This window comes from Pongo abelii, chromosome 2 (assembly GCF_028885655.2).
Source record: "Pongo abelii isolate AG06213 chromosome 2, NHGRI_mPonAbe1-v2.0_pri, whole genome shotgun sequence".
NCBI lineage: Eukaryota > Metazoa > Chordata > Mammalia > Primates > Hominidae > Pongo > Pongo abelii.
Window position 1 is genome coordinate 114,588,165 of NC_085928.1, and position 25,709 is coordinate 114,613,873.

At 38.8% G+C, this 25,709-nt stretch overlaps 1 protein-coding gene across 1 annotated transcript in view; it reads right to left on the reverse strand.

Moving 5' to 3' along the window:
- MYRIP (myosin VIIA and Rab interacting protein) overlaps nt 1-25,709 on the reverse strand; it is a 443,644-nt gene that overhangs the window by 342,823 nt on the left and 75,112 nt on the right. The window contains exon 2 of the mRNA XM_002813907.6: nt 12,720-12,859. Coding sequence (XP_002813953.3) covers nt 12,720-12,829 — 110 coding nt within the window. The 5' untranslated portion in view covers nt 12,830-12,859. The remainder of the gene's footprint in view (nt 1-12,719; nt 12,860-25,709) is intronic.

Genomic DNA, 25,709 nt, shown 5'->3' on the forward strand with positions numbered 1-25,709 from the left:
TATCATAACATGGGTGTCTCAAAGCTGAGGCATTTATAAAGCTTTTTTTAACTTCTTTCAATGTTAACTGATTTTTCTTAGTCCATTTCAGGGGGTCTAGTTTACCTTGTTTAGAAGAGTATATAAAGGCTGAGTTTTTAGGCAGAAGTTTGAAATTTAATTCTGATAGTATCTTGTCACCCCCAGAAATCTTTTTAGTTGTTTTATAGTTTTGGGGGTAGGGAAGGCCAATATACTGTTTAGCTGGATGAAAAGACCTTCCTTTGATATTAAATTACCCAAATATCTTTGTGTGACAAAACTAATGTGTTTTGTTTTTATTGAGGCCTTGTGTCCCTTTAGAGCTAATGGTTATAACAAGTGAATCTCATCCTCTCTAGAGGTTTGCCTATCCTCTAAGCAGAGAAGCAAATCATCTATGTATTGCATTAAAATAGATTTCTTACAGAAGTCAACATCTGAGAGACCTTTTAATATTTGTGAAAAATAAGTAGGGCTCTCAGTGTATCCCTGAGGCGTGACTCTCCGTGTGTATTTTCTGTCTTCCCAAGTGCAGGAAAAGAAAAATCGTCTTTATCTACAGGAATATTGAAGAATGTATTATATAAATTTATCACAGTAAATAATTTTTTTTTAAGATGGAGTGTTTCTCTGTCACCCAGGCTGGAGTGCAGTGGTACAATCTCAGCTCACTGCAACTTCCACCTCCTGGGTTCAAGTGATTCTCCTGTCTTGGCCTCCTGAGCAACTGGAATCACAGGTGCATGCCATCACACCTAGTTAATTTTTGTATTTTTAGTAGAGACAGGGTTTCACCATGTTGGCCAGGCTTGTCTCGAGCTCCTGACCTCAGGTGATCTGCCTGCCTTGGCCTCTCAAAGTGCTGGGATTACAGGCATGAGCCACTATGCCCAGCCAAGAATTTACCTTTAGTTGATACTACAGTCAACAACGTATGGGGGTTTGGCACTACCAGATGATGAGGAATATCATTAATTTCTCTAAGTTCTCACACAAACCTCCATCCTCTACCATTTGGTTTTCTTATAGGAAGGACTGAAGTGTCATATGGGGTTGTACAGGGAATAATCAAGCCTCTTTTATACAGTCTAAAACTATACATCTTATTCCTTCTGAAGTTTCTAGTTTTAAAGGATATTGCTTAAGATTTGGAAGAGGTTTTATTGGATATATTTGAATTTTGATTGGAGCAGCTAAGATAATTTTTCCAACATCAGTGGAAGACTTTGACCATAATTGATTAGGTACTACATTTAGCAGTTTTTGTAACTTTTTATCACTGAATTATTTGGTGTCTTCTGTTTTCGTATTATTCTAGTACTAATTCCAGAGGTGGTCAGAACCAAACAGCTTGCCAACCTACTGGGCACATCACCATATCTGGAGAGCCAGATCCAGCTGGGTATGCAGGAGCTAGTCTCTTCCAGCCTGAGGTATAAGAATTAGCCAGGGAAGGGGTCCTAAGTCTTAGGCCCACACCCACCAATAGAGGAGAAGCTGACACAAAATGGGAGCCTGTAAGTCAGACCAGCAGGGGGAAGGTGAGCACAGAGGGCTGGGACCAGGCCAGGGAGGCTGGCTCTCCTGGCGATTTAAGGCCTCAACCTGGTTTCCAGCCAAAAAGTCTCTGGGCTAGGACAGGAATATCCCCATCTGGGAGAAGGAGAAGCAGCTCATTATAAGTCACCCTGACAGTCAGGGAGAGGTTGTTGATGAATTTCCTTCTGCAGGTATCAGGTTCAGAAATGGACCAAGAGGTGGACCTGTTGGCTTCAGAAGCTGAGTAAGGAGGGGAAGGCAGCCCTTTAACCCTGAGGCAGGAAACTGCCCCCAGGCACTGAAGGAGCCCGTGAGAACAAGTAAGTTGTCAACGCCACCAGCACAGCACAGAGAGAGGAAGAAACTCTGATTTCCAGGCTGTTCATTGTTCTTACCTCCTCTGCGTTTTCAGGCCATTTCTGGCTAAAGGATTTTGTGCATTCCTAAATTACTGTAAGTGAGAAAAGCTACTTTTTCAAATTGCTGTGGAAACTTTCCTCCGTGCTCCCTTTCAAGTCCTGAATTCTATGCACATGTAATGCCAAAGAAATGCTTTCCACAGCCAGAGGTCTAAGAAATGAAGGTCAGGCCAAGAATTAATGCCACAAAAGCTTTATCAGGGCCCAGAAGCTGAGTCTCTGACATTTGCAGTGGAAAAGTAAATAAGATCAGGAACTTGGAGCCATAAAAGCAACCTAGTAGAAAATTGTTATTAAAGAAAGTGGGATTATGGGGAGAACGTATTCGAATCTCCAAATTAGTAACTGTACATCTTTGAAGGACCACAAGTTAAAAAGCAAATAAGAGCATCAGCATGATTCCCTTTTTTCTACATTACAAGCACACTTGTAACATCAAACTCTCCTGACCATTTCTAAAGGCGGACCCCACAGGTGAATGTCTGATAACTTTATGGCGCCAAAGATGTGATATAAATTTTGAATAGTGGGCCATTCTAAAGCCATGTGTTATTTCAAAGGTCATGAAGTATTTGGTCAACCATTAACTTCAGGGAAACATGAAAGAATTCATTCTGTCCTGAGATGCATAAACTCTTTGTCATGAATATGGCATGATGGACACAGTATGCTTTTTTTTTTTTTGAACTGTGTAATAAACCCAACACTGAGGCATGACTCAGAGACCACCTTCACATGACAGAGACAACAATATTTGATAGCAAAGGCCAATATCTAACTAATTAGCTAAAACTTTAGCTGGCTCTTACAGATACCTAAAAACCACATATAAAAAAGGAATAATCCTAAACAAAATTGGGAAAGAAAGCTTACTTTTTGGTTTAATTAATCCCAAACTGCTTAATCTTGCATTTCAGACCGGCACTGTCCAATAAAAATATAATGTGAGCCATATACATAATTTAAAACTTTCTAGTAGCCACATTTTAAAAAGTAAAAAAAGTGAAATTAACTTTAAAAATACATTTAAGATGTAATTTTAGAAACATTTCAATGTGTAATCAATATAAAAATTATTGAGCTATTTTACATTTTTTATACTTGATCTTTGAAATCTAGCATTTATTTCATTCACACTTAGACTACACCCCAATTTGGATAAGATATATTCAAAGTGCTTAATGCCACATGTGGCTAGTTGGCTACTGTATTGTCCCAACTGCACACTTCTCATATACTGACTTAAACCCTACTACTTTCCCAACCCTGAACACATCCCAAGTTTTAGCAAGCACAGGTGCCAGATTTTCCAAGATGGTCCTAATTTCATCTATTCTATCCCATGGCACCTGAATGTCCTTGTTTTCAGTACCAAGGGCAGTGTACTGCCCTGGTACTGGTCTCACTCTAGGGCTGCTCTGCCTGAGTTTGAATTCACTTCTTACTCTGTACAACTTGAGCAAATTATTTAACACTTAAAGCCTTGGTTCTCCCATTTTGTAAACAGATAAGAATATGCGGCCAGGCATGGTGGCTCAGGCCTGTAATCCCAGCACTTTGGGAGGCAGAGGTGGGTGGATCACAAGGTCAGGAGTTCGAGACCAGCCTGATCAACATGATGAAATCCCATCTCTCCTAAAAATACAAAAACTAGCCGGGTGTGGTGGCACGCACCTGTAATCCCAGTTACTCAGGAGGCTAAGGCAGGAGAATTGCTTGAACCCGGGAAGCAAGCAGAGGTTGCAGTGAGCCGAGATCCACTACTGCACTCCAGCCTGGGTGACAGAGTGAGACTCTGTCTCAAAAAAAAAAAAAAAAAAAAAGAATGTGCTCTTCCCAGGATTGTTGGGATAAAGGGAGATGATATTCCTGGAACCCCACACTCTATTCAATGCTATTAGTAACAGTGAAGTAGAATTATCTTCAAAACGGTCTCTTCCTCCCCTGCCTGACCCACCACAGGTCCTGATTTGGGGTTGTGAAAACATGTTCTCTTTTCTATCCATATTACTTTACCCAGGATGCTCCCTGCTGCTCAGACCTATGTGTCAATCCACTAAAAAATCCAGTCCATCTTCAAGGGTCAAATCAAACACACCTCTCCTTCAGGAAGTCTTTTCCTTTTCCTAGCCCCCTCCTCTAAGACAGATGTATTCCCATGAGTCTGCCTTAATATCTTTATTTCTCACTGTCTATAGCATCCTAATTATTCATATAGGACTTAGCTCATCTTTTGGACTCTTCTTCAAGGGCTAATAACCTTACTAAATTTGTGAGTCCCCTACTGCCCTTTCACCCCCTTCATATTTGCCCACAAGGGTCCTGACATTCAAAATATGATTTTGAAGCAAATTAATAAATACCCAACAGCTTTGGATTAATATTGGCCTTCCATTATTGACAAAAATACCAATACTAAGACAGAGTTTTAAAAATAATCTCATGAGATACCTTCTAGCTTTAAGATCAATCCTCTCCACTCTACTTTCTGCGGCCTGCACACCTGCCCTCCATGAGTCTCCAGGCTCTCTCCCCAGGTCTCCCAGTTCTGTCTCCTCCTAGGCCTAGATCACAAAGTGATCTCAACCAGAGCTGTGTCCTGCCTCCCACTGCACCATTAAATGCACCTGCTCTCAACTCTGATTTTTCAGGGCACTGCCAGGTGACCTGATCTACCAATCCCATCGAAGGAACTACCTTGGAGCATCCCCACTGAGACAGCAGATTCATTAACTGGGCAGGTTAATGCCACAGTGTTAGTGCAGAATATCAAAGAGCTACAAAAGGCCCTGAGGAGACCTCAGGCAAATGCACTCTGTGCACACACAGTTATTTCACAAACCATAAGGCATATTTATTCTAAAGACAAGGTGATCTGTCTTCCAGCTTCAGGGAAGGATATAACCAGAAGTATTTGCTAATTCATTAGCTCAATTTAAGTGTTCAGAACAAAAGACAGTAAAAACAAAGGAATGTTACTGTTTGAAATAGAAACTTTTTGAGTTTCTACTAAGTTCTTATAATAAAATTTTTGTTTAAAATGAAAATAAATCTTGAATGAAAAAAGATCACTAACTCATTTTATTAAAGTACCATGTTCTTTCTACTTTAAAAAATGGTGATTAATCCTCAAAGGAGTCTCTGTGTCACTGACTAGAAACACAAATTATTTCTAGATTTTGAGAAAGGCTTTGCTTCCTCATAGTGGGTCTCCAACAAACCCTGGCAGCTCTTATTTATTTTCTCAAAACACTTAGACCTGACCAACGGGGGGTGGAAGATTACCCCTGGAGGTGGCAAGGAAGATGTGGGCCACATCTGCAAGTGAGTAATGGTACCATTATGGGCAACAGAAACAGGTCTCAAAAGCATTTATTTCCCCTTCCATAACACAGGCCAGAAGAGGAGCTGACACATCATAGCTGCCGGGCTGTGGCAGCTGTGCCTGGGAAAGACACAGCAGGAAGTGCTATCTCACACTCACTGCCCTCTGCTCTCCCTTCCTTCCCCTGGCCCAGCCTAGGCGCCAGTCGCAGTTACAGAAAACAATTGCATCCAATCTAACCCCTGCTACTCCACAGACCAAGTCCATTAGAGCACCAGCAACCTTTGAAAGTTATCCAAATGCTAACTAGCTTTTGGCAAGCACATAGTAAATGAGAAATTTTAAAGCCTATGGCTATCTCATCAATGACTCCAAGACTCAATTTGAACACCAGAGGATTGTACAATTAACAGTCATTTTTAAAACCACTTTGTAAATGTTCCTGATGATATAAAATCATAGGGCATGAACTGTGATTCCAGTTTAGGTCTGGATATCTTGCTACAGGTGTCTTCTACTACCTGAGAGGCCCAATGGCTGACGACATGGAGCCCTGGCATCAGGAAACTCAGGTCGCATCCAGACTCTACCACTAACTGCCTACGCACCCTCTGAGCATGCTTCTTCATCTACAAGTCAAAGGTTGGGGCATAATAAATATTTGGCTCTCTTTTAGCTCTCAAAAACTATATTACTTAGAGTAATACTAGGCTATGTCACTGTAAGAAATAAACCCCAAGGCCTCAATGACTTAACCCAATAAACCCACACAAAGTCTCCTGCTGATCATCAGAAACTCTCCTCCATCCAGTGTCAAAGGGATCAGGCTCTGTCCGTCATGTGGTGCCAAGTTTCCACACAAGGCCTCCAAGGACACCACAGAAGGCGAGGGGAGAGGTAGTAGAGTCACACCAGCTGTTAAGTGCCCTGACCTGGAAGTAATACAGGCCCTTCCTCTCACTGTCAATTATCCATACCTAATCACATGGCTGCAATCTAACTGCAGGAGGCACTGGGAATATGCATGAGCACATAAGATATTTGGTGAGCACTGTTTATCTCTGCCACACAGGTGACAGTCTATTTACTTATTTTAATAATTTAATCTATCTATATATTTATACTGACGAAATATCATGATGTGCTACACTGTAGATATGAAGAAAAAGTTCTTAAAATTTTGTCTGCCAGATACACAGAAAGGCAGACGGAGAGGAGGGAACATGGCCTTTGACAATGAACACTAAACCAAATGCCCAACACCCAAGCAGACACAGTCCATGGGGTACTGAGGAGTTGGGTACTCAGGAGTTACCATGGGGAGACCAATGCACTCAATTTGATGCCAGGCCTCCTCTGAGTCACACAGGAAGCACTGGGGTCCAACAGAGGGAAACAAGTCTTAACCTCTCCCACCCCTAATCACACTGAACCTGGATGGTCTGCCTGCTAGTCTGTTGATAGCCTAGGAAGCTGTATTTTGCATTTCTTCCTCCAGTCAGGGCCTCTTCTCTTCTCCAAGACTATTTCTGCCATGAACAATGTCATCAAAAACATGCTTGTCCAAAAGCTGTCCAACAGTACCTGGTGCAGCTATAAATACCACACTGATCCCAGCTGAGGGCCCCACACTCCGACTCAAATACTAGTAGAAATCTGGTAGTTGGGTAAGACTTTTGAACATCATGGATTTAAATGTGGCATAAGTGCCTGGTTATTTTCTTCTACTATTTGAAAATTTCTCAAGAGTTACATAATTGAGAGAATAAAGGTATGGAAAAAGTCATATGACATAGATGATATATTTCATTACTGGGAAAGCATAACTGCTATAGACAAAGTTGAAGATGCTGTGTTGTTATACTAATTTATTATTTCCATTGAATTCTGTTTAGGCACTCAATATGTTTAGCCATACTCTCCTAAAGGGAGGAACACTAGAAGCAGAGAGGGCAATCAAAGCAAAGTGTAGAAACCTGAAAGTTCACGAAAAGATATGTTCTCAGTAGGCAAGACCAATGCCTGGAATCATAGAACCTGGGGATAGAGCTGTTACGGAGAGAAGAGAGCCCATTGCATGGGGTACCTCACCCGTAGAGGCTCTATCAACAGAGATGAAGGAAAAGTCAGGGTGAAGTTTCCAGAAATGTCAACTTTCCTACAAATGGGACATGGTTAATGTGCAGCAATGACCCAGCCTTTCCTGGATTCATTTTGACCTCTGAGGCTCAGAGGTCAAACAGCCCAACATAATCATGATAATCATGATAGAAGGACTCATACCCGTATCTGTTTGACCCAAAGCATGCTCTGCACATATGCTACACACTGGGAGTGCTTTCCACCTCTGCATGCTCTCCAGGATCCTTACATGACCTTGACTAGTAAGCAAGTTACTGTGGAATTTAGATTCCAGATGACAGACAAAGCAAACACTTAATGGCCTCTGCTCCCTCTCAAGACCTCTTTCCAATGACAGCAAAGAAATAAAAGCATAATTAATTCATAATGGTAAAGAGAAAAGGAAAAGAACAATCAGATACCTGCTAACTTCAATAAAGCTCTGAAAAAGATGGAGAGGCAGCGGTAAACAATGTTAATATTTTCAATCGTAACTATACAGGGGCTACAACAGTTAGAATCATCCTATGAACAAAACAGGAGACTCAAATATGTTTTTGGAACAGCGGGGGAATGCCCCAACCTTGTATGTATGAGACTAAAGCTATTATAGGGAAAGCTGGGACACAGGGCAGAAGGAGGTAAAGAGGTAAAGACAGAGACACTATTTGAATGTTCCACTGTCAGAACTGAAAAAGAATGGCAAACGTTGACAGAACAAGACTCAGAGGTTTCCATCTATTATTTAAGTTTGAAAGATGACCAGTAGAAAACCAAGCCAAAAATAATAATATAATCATCAAGAAACAAAAGACAACGGTAATATAAGTAAGTGAGCTAAGTCCTCAATTTCAGAGCAGAAAACTGAAAGAATGTCTAATACTGATACATTGAAATATAGCAACAGAAGCACATGTTTAGATTTATGAAGGTCATGCCAGGAGGTCTAAAGGACAAAGAACTAAATATGGAGCAGAGGACTTAGGCTTTTCATTATAAGGTCTTCTTTACCATTTGCATAATTTTACTATTTGCCTGAAATCATCTGATAAAAAAGAAAAACAGAAAATAAAATTAACCAAGTACAATATGAACTTTTTGACACATTTACTTGAGTCATCTAGATAAAACCCAAAGCACCTGGAGGTAGGAGCAGGAGTCACTATGCCTTTTGTTCCCAGCATCCTCCATCCATAGTGTTAATCCTGTTGTGTGTCTTGGAGAAATGGAATCAACACTTACTCTACTGAATTTGTAAATAAGTCCTCACCTCCAGTATCTGGTATTGCCTGTCTACTATTCTCAGGCCTATCAATTCTCTATCTTCCCCCAACTGTCCTGCTATAAACATATAGCTTTAATGACATTAAAAATTCAATGCATCACATTCCCAGTGCTGAGAAAGTGTCTCATCTTACTGACATGGGGTTGACAGAATCACTTTACATAGTGAGGCCTGTGACTACCTACACACAGCAGCTGATATCTACACACCAACCACGATGTGCCTCTGCTCACTGTGAGCTGTAGCAGAGAGTGGGGGATAGCAGGAGTCCTGTAAAGAATGAGGGCTATAAGCTTTCCCCAGTGTCCTTCTCCACTCACCTGCCAGAGCCAGGACAGTCACACTGCCCCTTCCATTTGGGTAACAACATCACATCCATTCTAAATACATGCTTTTGGGAAATAAAAAAAACATGACCAGGTGCAGTGGCTCACGGCTGTAATCCCAGCACTTTGGGAGGCCGAGGTGGGCAGATTGCCTGAGCTCAGGAGTTTGAGACCCACCTGGGCAACATAGTGAAACTTCATCTCTACTAACATACAAAAAATTGGCCAGGTGTAGCAGCTTGCGCCTGTAATCCCAGCTACTCAAGAGGCTGAGGCAGGAGAATTGCTTGAACCCAGGAGACAGAGGTTGCATCGTGCCACTGCACTCCAGCCTGGGCAACAGAGCAAGACTCCATCTCCAAACAACAAACAAAGAAAAACACTTAGCTGTGAATTTTTTAAAAATTTAAATAGCAGAATTTGGAAAAGATCTAAATTGTTATAAAAGGACCTTATTAACGGGGGAGAAAATTACAACAAAACTAAGCTCCAACTCTAATCAGCCTAACCATAAAATGACAAATTAAAAAAGTAAAATATTCTCAGAAACACCAAATACCATGCTTGCCTTCTGAATTATCTCAGAAATAATGACAAAATTAAGAGGTTTAAGATTCAAAACAACCAGACTAATGGGTGGACCTTGTTTGGATTCTGATTTGAACATACTGTAGAAATAAGATAGTTGGATAAATTTACTGGACATTAGATGATACTAAGGAATTATTTTAAGGAGGGAGGGAGAGTAAAACAGTTTTGAAATGGTTTAACCCAGTCTACATAATGGAGAGAATCTGGAAAACAAAATACTGGCCCTACTCCGATTAACTGTGTGATTCTGAGCAAGCTTCGTAATCTCTCTGTTCTTGGATGCCCCCGTGTAAGCTGGTGCTAACATTACAGTGACTTTAGTGAGGAATCGATAAGATAAATTGTGCAGTACCCAGGGCAGTGCCAGTTCACGCTGACTGCTTTATACATTTTAGTTCTCTTTCCATGAATTCTTCATCCCCATTATCCCTCTTTACATTACCATGATGTGTTCTGAGGACACTTAATTCACACTTCTACCTCCTATTTACTATTACACTTAATGTGCACTGAAGAACAGATCATTATAAACACTGGATAAGCTCTACTACACTCAAGACCTACCCTCACAAAACCTAGCCAGAGAAACTAGGTAAATAAAGAACAGCTGGTCGGGGGAAAAGGAAACTAATTCAAGATTGTAAAATTTAAAAAAGTCGTCTGTTATGAGTTATACATTCATTAAAGGAAAATACTTTCTATAATTCTAAAATACTTTCAAAGTTCAGTTCAATAATACTACCTCCTAGATTCTTTCACATACCCAAAATTCAAGCAATATAAAAAAATGAGGCAAAGGTTTGGCAATATCAGTGGTTTTGCAGTGTCATAATCTCTTTTTATTCGATAGTAATATTCTTTGCTGGAATCATTCAGAGTGTCACCTCAGTTTGCTAGGTACCTATCGAGGCATGTCACTCGTCATGGGCAGGAGACAATAGTAACAACTGTCTTCAGCAAAAAAATGTCCAGTTCCAGTGCCACAAGAGCTGCCACGGCAAGCAGTCATTCCTCTTTGGCCACTGGTGATTTCAAGCATCATTTTCTCCATTACAAGCAGGTTCCCATGACCATGCATTTTCACAGAATTACAGTAGGCTACTGACTGCTGTCCACTAAGACTACCTGTCCTCATGAGAAAGATGGTGCCCATTCTGTTGGGTCTACTACAGTGAGAGCTGCTCTTTCTTTAAAATTTTCCTCCTCAAACCAAGTCCTAAAACTGCTCTTCCACATGCATTGGCACCTGACTCTGCAGTGGAGCTAAGGCAAGTCTCCACAGTCAGAAAAGGACATTAAACAAGGTCTTGGCTTATCCATATGTGAGTTTCTAGGAGACAAAGCGTGACACACAGATGGTCTTTATGATTTAAAGGAAATATTAAGGTGGATTCTTCAAACCACACATGAAGTTAGTCATATGGATTGACAATCAATTTACATGTATCCATCCATTCCACAGAGCTTTAGGGCACACCCACTGTGTGCCAGGCCCTGTGCCCAGAGATTGGGGCACAAAACTGATCAAGACATGGTTCTTTCCAATGGTCCAGTAGAGGAAAGAGGCTGAAAGATACAGGGAAAACACTACCATGTAGAAACTGGTCTCAATGTAAAATAGTGACCACAAACTTCAAGTTGGTCTTAGCGCTGCCAAGCAACTGTACTAGTTTCCCTGCTCCATCTACTCTCCTGTTGTTCTGGTGACCTTTTCCATTACATTTTAACTTCCAAGTTGGACCTCCCACTTGATTCCTAGTTGCAAATACATAAATGCCAAGTTGGCATCTCCTTTGGATGTCCAATATTCATCTCAAATTGAAGATGCCTGAGACAGAGCTCTCAACTTTACCTGGCTACCAAATACCCTGCTCCTGTCTTCATATTCAGTGAATGACAACTTCATTCTTCCAGTTTCCTATGCCAAAAAACCTTGGGGACATCCTTGACTTTGTTCTCTTTTATATTCCATATGTAAATACGGAAATTCAGGATTATGCCAAAGCTCTACTCATGCCCTTTCTCACTCAGCTTAAAACTGGTAAATCTTTCCTACCACCAAAAAGGGATTGTTTTCCTTCTACCTTGGAGTACCTCAGACTTTATACTTCTTGGCAATGTTATCTCCCTTGCTAGGCTATAAGCACCTTAGTATAATCATCTTTATTTCCACCATTTTTTGGTCTCACATATAGTATATATTAAATATATACTTGTTTGATGAAAGAAATCTATGAATAATTAATTGATTTTTAAAAACTGTGCTAGGCACTGTTCTAGCTGTTGGATAATCAAAGTGAGCAAAACAGGTTTTTGCTTAGTGTCTAAGGAAGAAGATGGTGCTGTGAATAAACCCACGGAATCCCAAGGAATAATAGGTTTTATAGATGAGGGAGACTAATACTGACCTACCATCAGTTTCAATACATTAGGCCTAATACATGACCTCATTTCTATCGCTCTGACTTCTTCCAACGTAGGCATAGCTGGAACTGACCTGCCATAGTATTTCCAAGAGCCTTTCATGGGGAAATATCAACTGCAGAGGAGTCAGGAGACTACCTCTTTAGGCTTCAGTTTCCTCTTCTATAAAATGAGGGAAGTGGTGCTAAGCCAGGTGATCCCATCCCAGCCTGGTGGTCAGTTTCTTTGTATCTTATCTTCAAAGCTCTTTTCCTGTGCCACAGTAGCTAGAGTTTAAACAGAACATTGTACATGCATGAGACTCATTCTCACAAGAACTGTTCACTTAACACTTTGGTTATCCTTCAATAAGACTTGCCAACAAAAAACTAAGGCCAAGAGGAAGCTCAAGGCAGCGTGTTCACCACAAGCTCCACTCATTCTATAGCTAATAATGACATACAGGGTCAGAAGTCCCAACAAAACCCTGATTGGGACTGTGAGCAACACATTTCTGAACTGACATTTCTGAAACTGGCAAACCTTTCTACAAAGGACAGGACATTCTTCTGACAAACATAAGTGTGTGTCCAAACTCAGGGCTAGCAGGAGGGAATACCCTCAGGAAACCTGTTTCGCTTGTCCACATGTGGTTTGCTGTACCCTGCTGAGCAAAACAGGCATCTCACCTTAGTCGTTCTTCTTCTTTTTTGCGAAGATTGAAGTCTCTTTGAACCACCTGAAGAACATGCTCTGTTTCATCATCAGTCAAACCAGACAGGTCCAGCTTCCTCCCCATGGTTATTCAACACAGATGATGAAACAAGATCTGGGAAACCAAAATGATACAAGCAAGATAAAAGCTCTACATGGACAAAATCAACCTATTTTGTTATTAAAATAGAGTTAAATATAGTGTTTATATGTAAGTGTTTCTGTAAGGTAGTATCTTTCTCTGGACTCAGACTCAGCAAATATTTACAAATGACCTCAACAAGGCCACAGAGAAAAAGAGAAAATAATGGGTCATCTGCCAGTTTCATATCCCAATTCTTAAATTAAGAAAAAAAAATTCTTCATTACAAAATGAACCATACATAAGACTTAGTATGGATTTCTGCAAAATGCCAAAAGGCAATATCTAAAAGTTCTAAACTTTTGTGCTTTGAAGTTCCAAATGTTAAGTATTATATGTAACTGCAAAATAAAATAATACAAACAAAATAATTATTTTATAAAAATAAAAATGTTAATTTATTAAAAAAATTCTAATACTTAAAAAAAATCCTATGTATAATATATCCCTTAAAGTTTTAACCATATGACTATGAAATACAAACTAAAAATCAATAAGTTATCTTCTTCAAAAGGATAAAAACATAAATAATCTTATTTTGCCATTTTCTCAGCAGCAGCAAAGATGATATTGTAGGGAAACACCTCTAAGCAGCACATACCTAAAAATTATGGGAAACTCTATTTTTAAAAATAATTGTTGGCTGGGTGCAGTGGCTCAAGCCTGTAATCCCAGCACTTTGGGAGGCCGAAGTGGGCAGATCACCTGACATCAGGAGTTGAAGACCAGCCTGGCCAACATGGTGAAACCCTGTCTCTACTACAAATCCGAAAATTGGCTGGGCATGGTGAGGGGTGCCTGTAGTCCCAGCTACTTGGGAGGCTGAAGCAGGAGAATCGTTTGAACCTGGGAGGCAGAGGTTACAGTGAGCTGAGATCGCGCCAGTGCACTCCAGCCTGGGTGACAAAGTGAGACTCCTTCTCAAAAAATAGAAATGGCAAATAAGCATATGGAATAATGCTTAATTTCAATGGTAATTACAGAACTTCAAATTAAAACTATATTTCACATCCACCAAAATAAAAATTTATATCAAATGTTGGTGGGAAGTGGGACAATGACAGTTTTCATTTGGGGGTATACATTGGTATAATCTTTTTGTAATACAATCAGGTTTTATTTTAAAAGTTGAAAATTTTATACTCTATAAATCAGTATTTCTGCCACACTTAGGTATATGCTTCAGATATAATCTTAAAAATACACACCAGACATCAACTGGGTTGAATCATATGAAATTTTTAGTTTGGATCATTGACCTATAAAAATGGCAATTTCACGTAGTTAACCTAACAGAAGAATAGTAACAATAGTCACATTCAAAATAGCAAAAAAATAAATAAATAAAACTGGAAAAACACTAAACATCCATAAATAGGAGGAATGATTTAAAAAATAGGGCATATTTGTTTTATACAATAGAATATTCTACCACAGTGGCAAACAACATACAATAGGTACATTCATCAACAGGGATAAATCTTAACATAATGTTGAGACACAGAAGCACACCACATGTGCAGAATACATGTACAGCATGCATACAAGTATGATTTTTTTTTTTTAGATCATAAGGGTCAAAAACATAGAATGTCAAAAAATTATTGTCTAGGAATAAGTGTGGTAAAACCAAAGTAGAATGTGGTACTTCTAAGGAGAGGAGAGAGGATTTCATTGGGAATAATCACATAGGGGCTTCAGAGCTATCAGTAATATTCCATCTCATTAGAGAGACACAGAATTGCTGCTACTGCTTCATCTTGTTATTAAAAGGTTGAAGTCATGCATACTATTATCCTTAAGGTATCTTTCATAAGCATAAAATAAACCTAAAACTAAATAAAAATAATATAATCTATAAAAAATCATAACTAAAGCAAATACTTGAAGCATTGCTCAATGAATATGCTTATTATTTACAATAAAAATAATAATGATTATAATAGATCACTATTTGACTGGATATCTACTACGTTCCAGATACTCTACTTTATACATACATATAAACTACATTTATAAATGTATATGTAAATTTATACATTCCCATAAAATCCTATTGACAGTCACTACCACCACCATTTACAAATGAGAAAACAGGCCAATTATATCGTCTAAGACGATGGCAACCTGGGATTTGACTGTGTCTTGGTCTGACTCAGAGTCCCTGCCTTAATATCATGTAAATGCTTTCTAGTTTTAAAACCTCAGGTTTTAAAATCTGATGTCCAGAGTTCCCTGCCCCCTTTTTCTAGCATGTAATGATTAAGAATAGGAGACCCCAAGCATGGTTGCTATTTAAAAGAAGGTTATCTGCCCTTTTCATTTCCAAATAATGGTAGTAAACATAGAGAAAGGAACAGCTCAATCCCCAGAAATCTTTTGCTAGATGATTTAAAACCTTATGACTGCGTAATGCGAACAATCTCAAGATTTAACCAACAAATCACAACAGGAATTCCAACTATTTTTTAAAAAAATTTTATTTTTCACTCCATTAATGCTATTTCTCAAAAATAAATTGTCAGTCCACTTTGCCCAAGTGATGTTAGGGTTGAGGGCAGGAAGAAACCTAATGTACTTGCACTAGGTTTCAATTAAGTCAATTAGAAGTAACATCCTACCCACAGACTGCAAAGGCAAGGGAAGAAGCTCATGGGCTGCCATCTTCTAGCTTCCTGATGAGCAAAAAGAAACAGACTAGAGGGCCCACTGAAAATGCAGACTGATTCTTCCTTTAAAAAGCCTCATTAAAGGTGTTAATGGCATTTTGGAGTTTCCTGGAAGGTGACATTTCTGTTCCTTTGACTTTATTTCACTGGCTTTTGGTTTCTGAGAATTCTAAATGAGATTCTAAGAAGCCCAGTTAGTGAAAGACTGAAGTGACAGCTTTGATCATATCGAACCTTAAAAAAAAAAAAAAAAAAAAAAAAAGATCAGGACTTGTTTTTGTAAAGAAATAAATAAAATAGCTCGAAATGGACAAGTCAGAGACTGAGAAAACTTTCTTTAAATTGGTAAAAGCTTCTTCCTTTTTCTACAACAAACACAATCAGAGTCCCTGTGCAACAAATGAAATAGCATCCTAGAGTGGAGAAGGCTCGTGTCCATGAATAAGAGGTCACATAGGTATGACAATCTCATTTAAGGATGAGAAAATGCAATCAGTCCCAGGAGAGAGAAGCAAAGACACATAGCCAGTTCAGGTGCTCCTGACTTCCAGACCCGTGCCCCTAACCCTTGAGTTCTCTGGTTTATAGCCAACCAACATGACAACAGAGAGGATATGTTTTTAAATTTACTAATGAGAAAATTAATATGTCAACATTTAATTATATCACCATTTCCCTAAAGTGTGTTTCTCAGGTTATTGTTCCCACAAGCAGTTTGAGAAAGGGACTCTGAGGTGAAATAAATATGAGAAATGCTTCTAATTGTATTGCCTTCATGGGGCTTACACAAGACATATTAGCTTATCGGAGCTTCTAAGAAGTCTATCAGAATCAGTTTGCTTTTGCTTAACTCTGTGTTTCTCAAACATATATGTCTGCAGAAACCTCTTTCTTTGATAACATCTACCTTTTCACATCCAAAGAAATGACTATCTGGTAAACTCTACACTAAGTCAAAGCAATGACGACAAACTCCAGTAGCTATTCCAACATAATTACTGAATTGATTTAGCTATTTTTCAAATTTAATTATCATAAGAAGCAACAGAGTTAGATGAGCTTTAGAAGAAGGTGATGATGGATGAAACTTTAAAGCTAGGAGACCAAAACAAAGGCAGAATTGTCTATGTTATTCCTGGCTAAAATAACTAACATGAGGAAGGACACAGATGTCTACAGGTACTGGTTAATACAACCCTTGCAAATGAAAAAAAAGCAAAAACAAAGAGAAATTACAAGAATACTTAGTACATAATGGAAGATTCATTATAAAAGGTCAATGTGTACATAAGTGACATTCTATTAAAGTACCTAGAAGGGTCAAGGACAAATGCTTAAATGGGATTTTCAAAAAACCACAGTACATTTTTGTCTGTGTGATAATGCACCTAATATAAAGAGAAAAATAAAACTATAAAGTCCTAAGAGTGATAAAGGGTAATTATTGCTGGGGCTTTGCACTTTGACCATGGTGGTTTGGGTTAGAACTGAAAAGAAATTTCTTACAACTATAGAGAAACCTAAATGTTAAGACTCTCACATTTAAGGCAAGGGGGATAAAATGAACTTGGCCTGCAAAGGACAAAAGCAACAACACTAATAATGAGAGATGTGCTTCCACTGTGACCGTTCTTTGCAGCAAGTGGTGCTTGGGCTGTATGGCTCACTGATCTTCATTCTTTCACCTTCAAGGGTGTCACCCTACCAAGAACTGGCCCATCTCTGAAATTCACCCCTGACCTATGCACAGGAGTGGGCCCAGAGCAGACAGGGTCACACCAATGGAGCACAGCTGATTGGACCAAGTGTGCCACTCAACTTATGCAAAATGTCAGAGCCTCTGTCCTGTCAATTTCATATTTGATATTCAGTGAGTAGATGTTAGTCTTGGTGTTCTATTTCTCTCCTGCCTGAGAATAGCACCAAATATCCTTTTATTACTGAAATACATTTTCCATTTTGTTTTTTGTTTCCATTTATCACTTTAGTTTCTCTAAGTCACTAACACACGCTCCTTAGAATTCTCACAGAGCTGGCTGTGGTTGGCCAACTGTCCTAACACCATTCATTGACCAATCTATCTGACTTAGATGATCCATGGATGAGATAGATAGGCATGTATATGTGTGTGCGTGCACGCACGCGCACACACACACACACACACACACGAGTTTTTCTCAGGACTTTCTGGCCTGACCTGTTCTAAGCTGGTGACTTGGTAGCTGATCTCAGGTCAGGAACATACTTTAAAACCTAGTATTGCAAATCATCTCTCATCATTTTTATTTTTCAAAACTGGTTGACTTTTTGACATTGCCCATTTATGTCCCCAGGTGAACTTTAAAATCATTTTACTAAGGTAGAAGTAAAAATCCAAATGATTTGCTAGAGGTCCACTCCAGACCCTGTTTGCCTGGGTACCAACAGCAGTGGCTGCAGAACAGCGGATTTTCATGAACCGTGAATGCTGCTGTCTGATCCTTCCTCTGGACGTTTTGTCTCAGAGGAGTACCCGGCTGTGTGAGGTGTCAGTCTGCCCCTACTGGGGGGTGCCTCCCAGTTAGGCTGCTCGGGGGTCAGGGGTCAGGGACCCACTTGAGGAGGCAGTCTGCCCGTTCTCAGATCTCCAGCTGCATGCTGGGAGAACCACTGCTCTCTTCAAAGCTGTCAAACAGGGACATTTAAGTCTGCAGAGGTTACTGCTGTCTTTTTGTTTGTCTGTGCCCTGCCCCCAGAGGTGGAGCCTACAGAGGCAGGCAGGCCTCATTGAGCTGTGGTGGGCTCCATCCAGTTCCAGCTTCCCTGCTGCTTTGTTTACCTAAGCAAGCCTGGGCAATAGCGGGCACCCCTCCCCCACCCTCGCTGCCACCTTGCAGTTTGATCTCCAACTGCCCTGCCAGCAATCAGCGAGACTCCGTGGGCTTAGGACCCTCCGAGCCAGGTGCGAGATATAATCTCCTGGTGCACCGATTTTTAAGCCCGTTGGAAAAGCGCAGTATTGGGGTGGGAGTGAGCCGATTTTCCAGGTGCCATCTGTCACCCCTTTCTTTGACTAGGAAAGAGAACTCCCTGACTCCTTGCGCTTCCCGAGTGAGGCAATGCCTCGTCCTGCTTCCGCTCACACACGGTGGGCTGCACCCACTGTCCTGCGCCCACTGTCTGGCACCACCTAGTGAGATGAATCCTGTACCTCAGATGGAAATGCAGAAATCTCCCATCTTCTGCGTCGCTCACACTGGGAGCTGCAGACCGGAGCTGTTCCTATTCGGCCATCTTGGCTCCAGAGGCCTGAAATTGTGGCAATAATCAATAGCTTACCAATCAAAACGAGTCCAGGACCAGATGGATTCATAGCCGAATTCTACCAGAGGTACAAGGAGGAACTGGTACCATTCCTTCTGAAAATATTCCAATCAATAGAAAAAGAGGGAATCCTCCCTAACTCATTTTATGAGGCCAGCACCATCCTAATAACAAAGACGGGCAGAGACACAACCAAAAAAGAGAATTTTAGACCAATATCCTTGATGAACACTGATGCAAAAATCCTCAATAAAATACTGGCAAACCAAATCCAGCAGCACTTCAAGAAGCTTATCCACCATGATCAAGTGGGCTTCATCCCTGGGATGCAAGGCTGGTTCAATATATGCAAATCAATAAATGTAATCCAGCATATAAACAGAACCAAAGACAAAAACCACATGGTTATCTCAATAGATGCAGAAAAGGCCTTTGACAAAATTCAACAACCTTCATGCTAAAAATTCTCAATAAATTAGGTATTGATGGGATGTATCTCAAAATAATAAGAGCTATTTATGACAAACCCACAGCCAATATCATATTGAATGGGCAAAAACTGGAAGCATTCCCTTTGAAAACTGGCACAAGACAGGGATGCCCTCTCTCACCACTCCTATTCAGCATAGTGTTGGAAGTTCTGGCCAGGGCAATTAGGCAGGAGAAGGAAATAAAGGGTATTCAATTAGGAAAAGAGCAAGTCAAATTGTCCCTGTTTGCAGATGACATGATTGTATATCTAGAAAACCCCATTGTCTCAGCCCAAAATCTCCTTAAGCTGATAAGTAACTTCAGCAAAGTCTCAGGATACAAAATCAATGTACAAAAATCACAATCATTCCTATACACCAATAATAGACAAACAGAGAGCCAAATCATGAATGAACTCCCTTTCATAATTGCTTCAAAGAGAATAAAATACCTAGGAATCCAACTTACAAGGGATGTGAAGGACCTCTTCAAGGAGAACTACAAACCACTGCTCAATGAAATAAAAGAGGATACAAACAAATGGAAGAACATTCCATGCTCATGGAAAGGAAGAATCAATATCATGAAAATGGCCATACTGCCCAAGGTAATTTATAGATTCAGTGGCATCCCCATCAAGCTACCAATGACTTTCTTCACAGAATTGGAAAAAACTACTTTAAAGTTCATATGGAACCAAAAAAGAGCCCTCATCGCCAAGTCAATCCTAAGCCAAAAGAACAAAGCTGGAGGCATCATGCTACCTGACTTCAAACTATACTACAAGGCTACAGTAACCAAAACAGCATGGTACTGGTACCAAAACAGAGATATAGATCAATGGAACAGAACAGAGCCCTCAGAAATAATGCCGCGTATCTACAACTATCTGATCTTTGACAAACCTGAGAAAAACAAGCAATGGGGAAAGGATTCCCTATTTAATAAATAGTGCTGGGAAAACTGGCTAGCCATACGTAGAAAGCTGAAACTGGATCCCTTCCTTACACCTTATACAAAAATTAATTCAAGATGGATTAAAGACTTAAATATAAGACCTAAAACCATAGAAACCCTAGAAGAAAACCTAGGCATTACCATTCAGGACATAGGCATGGGCAAGGACTTCATGTCTAAAACACCAAAAGCAACGGCAACAAAAGCCAAAATTGACAAATGGGATCTAATTAAACTAAAGAGCTTCTGCACAGCAAAAGAAACTACCATCAGAGTGAACAGGCAACCTACAAAATGGGAGAAAATTTTTGCAACCTACTCATCTGACAAAGGGCTAATATCCAGAATCTACAATGAACCCAAACAAATTTACAAGAAAAAAACAAACAACCCCATCAAAAAGTGGGCGAAGGATATGAACAGACACTTCTCAAAAGAAGACATTTATGCAGCCGAAAGACACATGAAAAAATGCTCATCTTCACTGGCCATCAGAGAAATGCAAATCAAAACCACAATGAGATACCATCTCACACCAGTTAGAATGGCAATCATTAAAAAGTCAGGAAACAACAGGTGCTGGAGAGGATGTGGAGAAATAGGAACACTTTTACACTGTTGGTGGGACTGTAAACTAGTTCAACCATTGTGGAAGTCAGTGTGACGATTCCTCAGGGATCTAGAACTAGAAATATCATTTGACCCAGCCATCCCATTACTGGGTATATACCCAAAGGACTATAAATCATGCTGGTATAAAGACTCATGCACACATATGTTTACTGCGGCACTATTCACAATAGCAGAGACTTGGAACCAACCCAAATGTCCAACAATGATAGACTGGGTTAAGAAAATGTGGCATATATACACCATGGAATACTATGCAGCCATAAAAAATGATGAGTGCATGTCCTTTGTAGGGACATGGATGAAATTGGAAATCATCATTCTCAGTAAACTATCGCAAGGACAAAAAACCAAATACCGCATGTTCTCATTCATAGATGGGAATTGAACAATGAGAACACATGGACACAGGAAGGGGAACATCATACTCTGGGGACTGTTTTGGGGTGGGGGGAGGGGGGAGGGATAGCATTAGGAGATATACCTAATGCTAAATGACGAGTTAATGGGTGCAGCACACCAGCATGGCACATGTATACATATGTAACTAACCTGCACATTGTGCACATGTACTCTAAAACTTAAAGTATAATAATAATAATAAAAATGGATAAAATTAAAAGGCAAGCAACAATTGGCCGGGCACGGTGGCTCACACTTGTAATCCCAGAACTTTGGGAGGCCGAGGTGGGTGGATCACTTGAGGTCAGGAGTTCAAGACCAGCCTGGCCAATATGGTGAAACCCCATCTCTAATAAATATAAAAAAATTAGCCAAGTGTGGTGGCAGGCACCTGTAGTCCCAGCTACTCAGGATGCTTAGGCAGGAGAATCGCTTGAACCCAGGAGGCGAAGGTTGCAGTGAGCCGAGATCGTGCCACTGCACTCCAGCCTGGGCGACAGAATGGACTCCGCCTCAAAAAAAAAAAGAAAAAAAAATGCAAGCAAAAATCTAGGGAAAACCAGGGAAGATAATATCCTAATATATTAAGCACCCTCATAAAATACAAGAAAAATATAGAACTGTCTAAAAGATAAAATGACAAAAGTTCAAGAGAAAAAGCAATTTACCATCTATGTCCAACACATAGTTTAATAAAATATCACATATCATTAATAACCAAATGCTGCTAATTATACTAAGTTGCAATTTTTCATTTAATAAGATTCTGGGAACACAGGTACTTATATACATTAGCAGAGGGGCTGTAAGTAAGTATAAATGTTTAGATGGCAATGTGGCAGTAATTATCAAACATCCTTAAATACTGAGCCAGCCATTTCAATCTGCATAAGAATCTTCTTCTAGAAATTGAAAAAATGTGCAAAGACTTATGTACCAGGATGTTCATCTCAGTGTTGTCTATTACAGAAAAATACTGTAAATAAACTGAAAGTCCAAAAGTAGGACGGGTTAAGTTGTGGTACAATCACACAATACAATATTTTATGTCAATAAAATGTATTTAAAAGAAAGGCATTTATGACATATTAAGGTAAAAAGTCAGAGGAAAAATACAGCACATAGTTTACCAAAATAATACAATACAAGAAAGTATACAGCAACACTATTAAAACAGATCCAAATGAACCTGTCTATGCAAGTTTCCATCAACAGAAAAACAAACTATGGTATATTCACCCACGGGAATACTACGCAGCAATAAACACAGACAAACTTCAATAACATATAATGGTATAGGTATATTGTATTGAGCAAAGTAAGTTAGATGGATGATCCCAATTGTATAAAGTTCAAAATCAGGCAAAACTAGTTTAGAATGTTAGAAGCAGGGTAGTGGTTACCCTTTGGAAGGCAGTGGCTAGATGGGGCCAGGCTTGGGAAGTGGTGACATTTCTTGATCTGGGTGCTGGTTACATTGATGTGTTCAATTTGTGAAAATTAATTTAACTATATGCTTATGATTTATGCATTTACATGCATGTCATGGCTCAATAAGAAGTAAAATAGTATGAATAGTACAATCTTGTATAAATAAATAACATAGAAATATACTGAAAGAAAATCACAAAAAAATTACCAACAGTAATCTTTGAGTGATAAAATTTTATATGATGCAATTTTTAAAAATTTGCTTTTGCACATATTTTCTCTTCCTTTTAAAATAAACATTATTTGAATAAATAAAAAGTATCAAGGATATATATGATGATATTCATTTTAGTGTTATTTACAATAGCAAAATTGTTCAAGTTACTAAAATGTCTAATGATAAAACATTGATTAAATTTGCTATTATATAGCTCTAAGATAGAATACCACACTGCTATGAAGTGGATACAGCATTGACATAAAAATGTTCAAAGCATATTTATAAATAAAAATTATAGATTAAAAAACTATATTAAATTGCCTCAATTTTTTTTCTAAAAAATGTATGTGTGCGTGTGTGTGTGTGTGTGTGTGTGTGTGTGTGTGTGTGATTTCCATTGAAAATAATTAACTAATCATGCCAAATGTTCACAGTGCTAATCTCTGGGCAATAGGATTTCTTATAATTTTTAGTGATTGATTGTTCTTGTTTACTTATATTTTCCAATTTTTCTCACAATGAACATGGATTGCTTTCTTAATGAAAATAAATGTTATTATCATGTTATAGGAAACAGCCTGAAAACTGGTCCCTATTGAATTATAATTGATTTCACATTAATTTATAGCTGCAGAGACCATAAAACAAGAGGTGGTACAATACCAGCTACTAAAAATTTCCATTTTATATAAAGGACTTGAAATAATGCTTAATGGCTACTCCATTAGCATCAATTGGTGAACAAACTAACAATTACTCAGGTTCCTATTATGCTTCAAGAATCAAAAAGAAAATTATATTTAAAGACTTGGAAAACTTTCAAAAAACCTGGAGGTGAGCACAGGATAATTGCAGATCTCAGTGTAATTAATGCAAAGGTGGGTAAATCCTTCCAATCTGAAAAGGCCAAAAAATAAAAACATATAGTTCAGCCTCAGGCCTTATGTAAACTGCACAATTTACAAAATCTGGAAGACATAAAACCATCTATAAAAGAGTTTTGGGTTTTATTTGTAAGGCCATACAACCCACTTGGTCAAGTTCGATAACATCAGCTGAGATAGGAACCAAAACAAAGTCTTACCATACTTGGCTTGCAAGAACCTCTTAAAACACAAAGGGGATGTGTCCCTTTAAAGTTTCGCCAGGTGACAAAAAGAAAAGCAGCATGCTGACCACATTTATTTATCTGAGCACCCATGAGACATTATGTGAGAAGCATTTTATTGCAAGTGCTACAGAAAGTTATCTATGCCCTCCATTCCAAAAACCAAAGCAGGAAGTAGGTTATTATGAAGTGGTGGATGCTTAAGAGCAGTCATTCATGAGTGGCTTTTCTTATATTTTCCAAGTTCTCTATAATATCATTATATTAATTTTACAACTTAAAACTTACTTTTAAGGCTAGTCAAATGATCATTCTTCACATTTGATTATTCAACTTTCGGATCATGATACAATGCACTTCTTTAACTTAATAGAAAAAAATTCACACTCTGAAACAGTCTGTCTGCTCACCAGGCAAGAGTTAGGCCAAATTTAATTTACATAACTTACATAGATTAATAGAAAATCTAAATTTCTAGCAATGCACTTATGTAAGATTATCTTCTCAGTCCCCAACTTGGTCCACACCGAACCCATATGTGCTTAACCCCTAAGGCCCCTGCCTTAGTGAGTACCAACTGCCGCCATCCAGTATCCAAGATGACCTTACTTTCCTTCCTTTCACTCAACCACACACAGGAAGTCAGCCTTCAATTCTTAAATTCCACCTCTATTGTTTCAGTATGCCATCACTACTCATCTCCATCCCACAACCTCTCCTGATTTCAGGTTCTCACCAGTTTTCACTTGGGCTAGGCAAGAATGTACCCAGTTACTTTACATTCTAAATCCTCACCCTATTGTCATTACTCCTAGAGACAGGATGATGATCTCTCTTCACATATAAAGCAGATTAAAGATATAAATTTTTAAAAATAATAAAAATAGAATTATTTTATTAACTTTTTATAACTTTAGGGTAGCTTTCTAGAGGAAGACGGAAAATCCATAACTGCAAAGAGAGATGTATTTGTCTATATAAAAATTTGAAGTACTATAACTAAGGATATCATAAAGTCAACAAAGTCAAAGTCATTATAAATAAAGTCAAAAGAAAAAAAACAGAAAAGGTATGTGTAACATAAGAAAAATGGTTTGTAGTCCTAAAATTTAAAAGAATCTCTACAAAATAACAAGAAGATCACAATTAAAAATTGACAAAGGATATTAAAAAGATATATTTTTATTCTTCGTGTTAACCTATTGATGGCATAACATATTTCCACCCTGAATTAGTAAAATGCAATAATATTGGTAATTCCAAAGGTAGCAAAGATGTGAGGAAATTAGCTCCTTCATTCAGTAGAGAGATGAACTGATGCAACTTTTCAAAAAGTAGACTGTAATGTATTTAAATTAAATACCATTGATCCGGCAACACTAATTTTGGAAAGTGAGCTTAGAAAAACAAAGCACATGAGTGTAAAGGAATGTGTAATCAATGTTTACTACCCCACTTTTTATAGTTGCAAATACCTGGAAATAATCTGAAAATCTTCAATAGAGAATGATTACATTAAATGTGGTACACCTATTCCCTGGAATATCACGCAGATATAAAGAATTAGATCAATTTTCACCAATACAGAGGGGATGCTCATTATACATAGTTAAAAGAAAACAAAATCTGAGC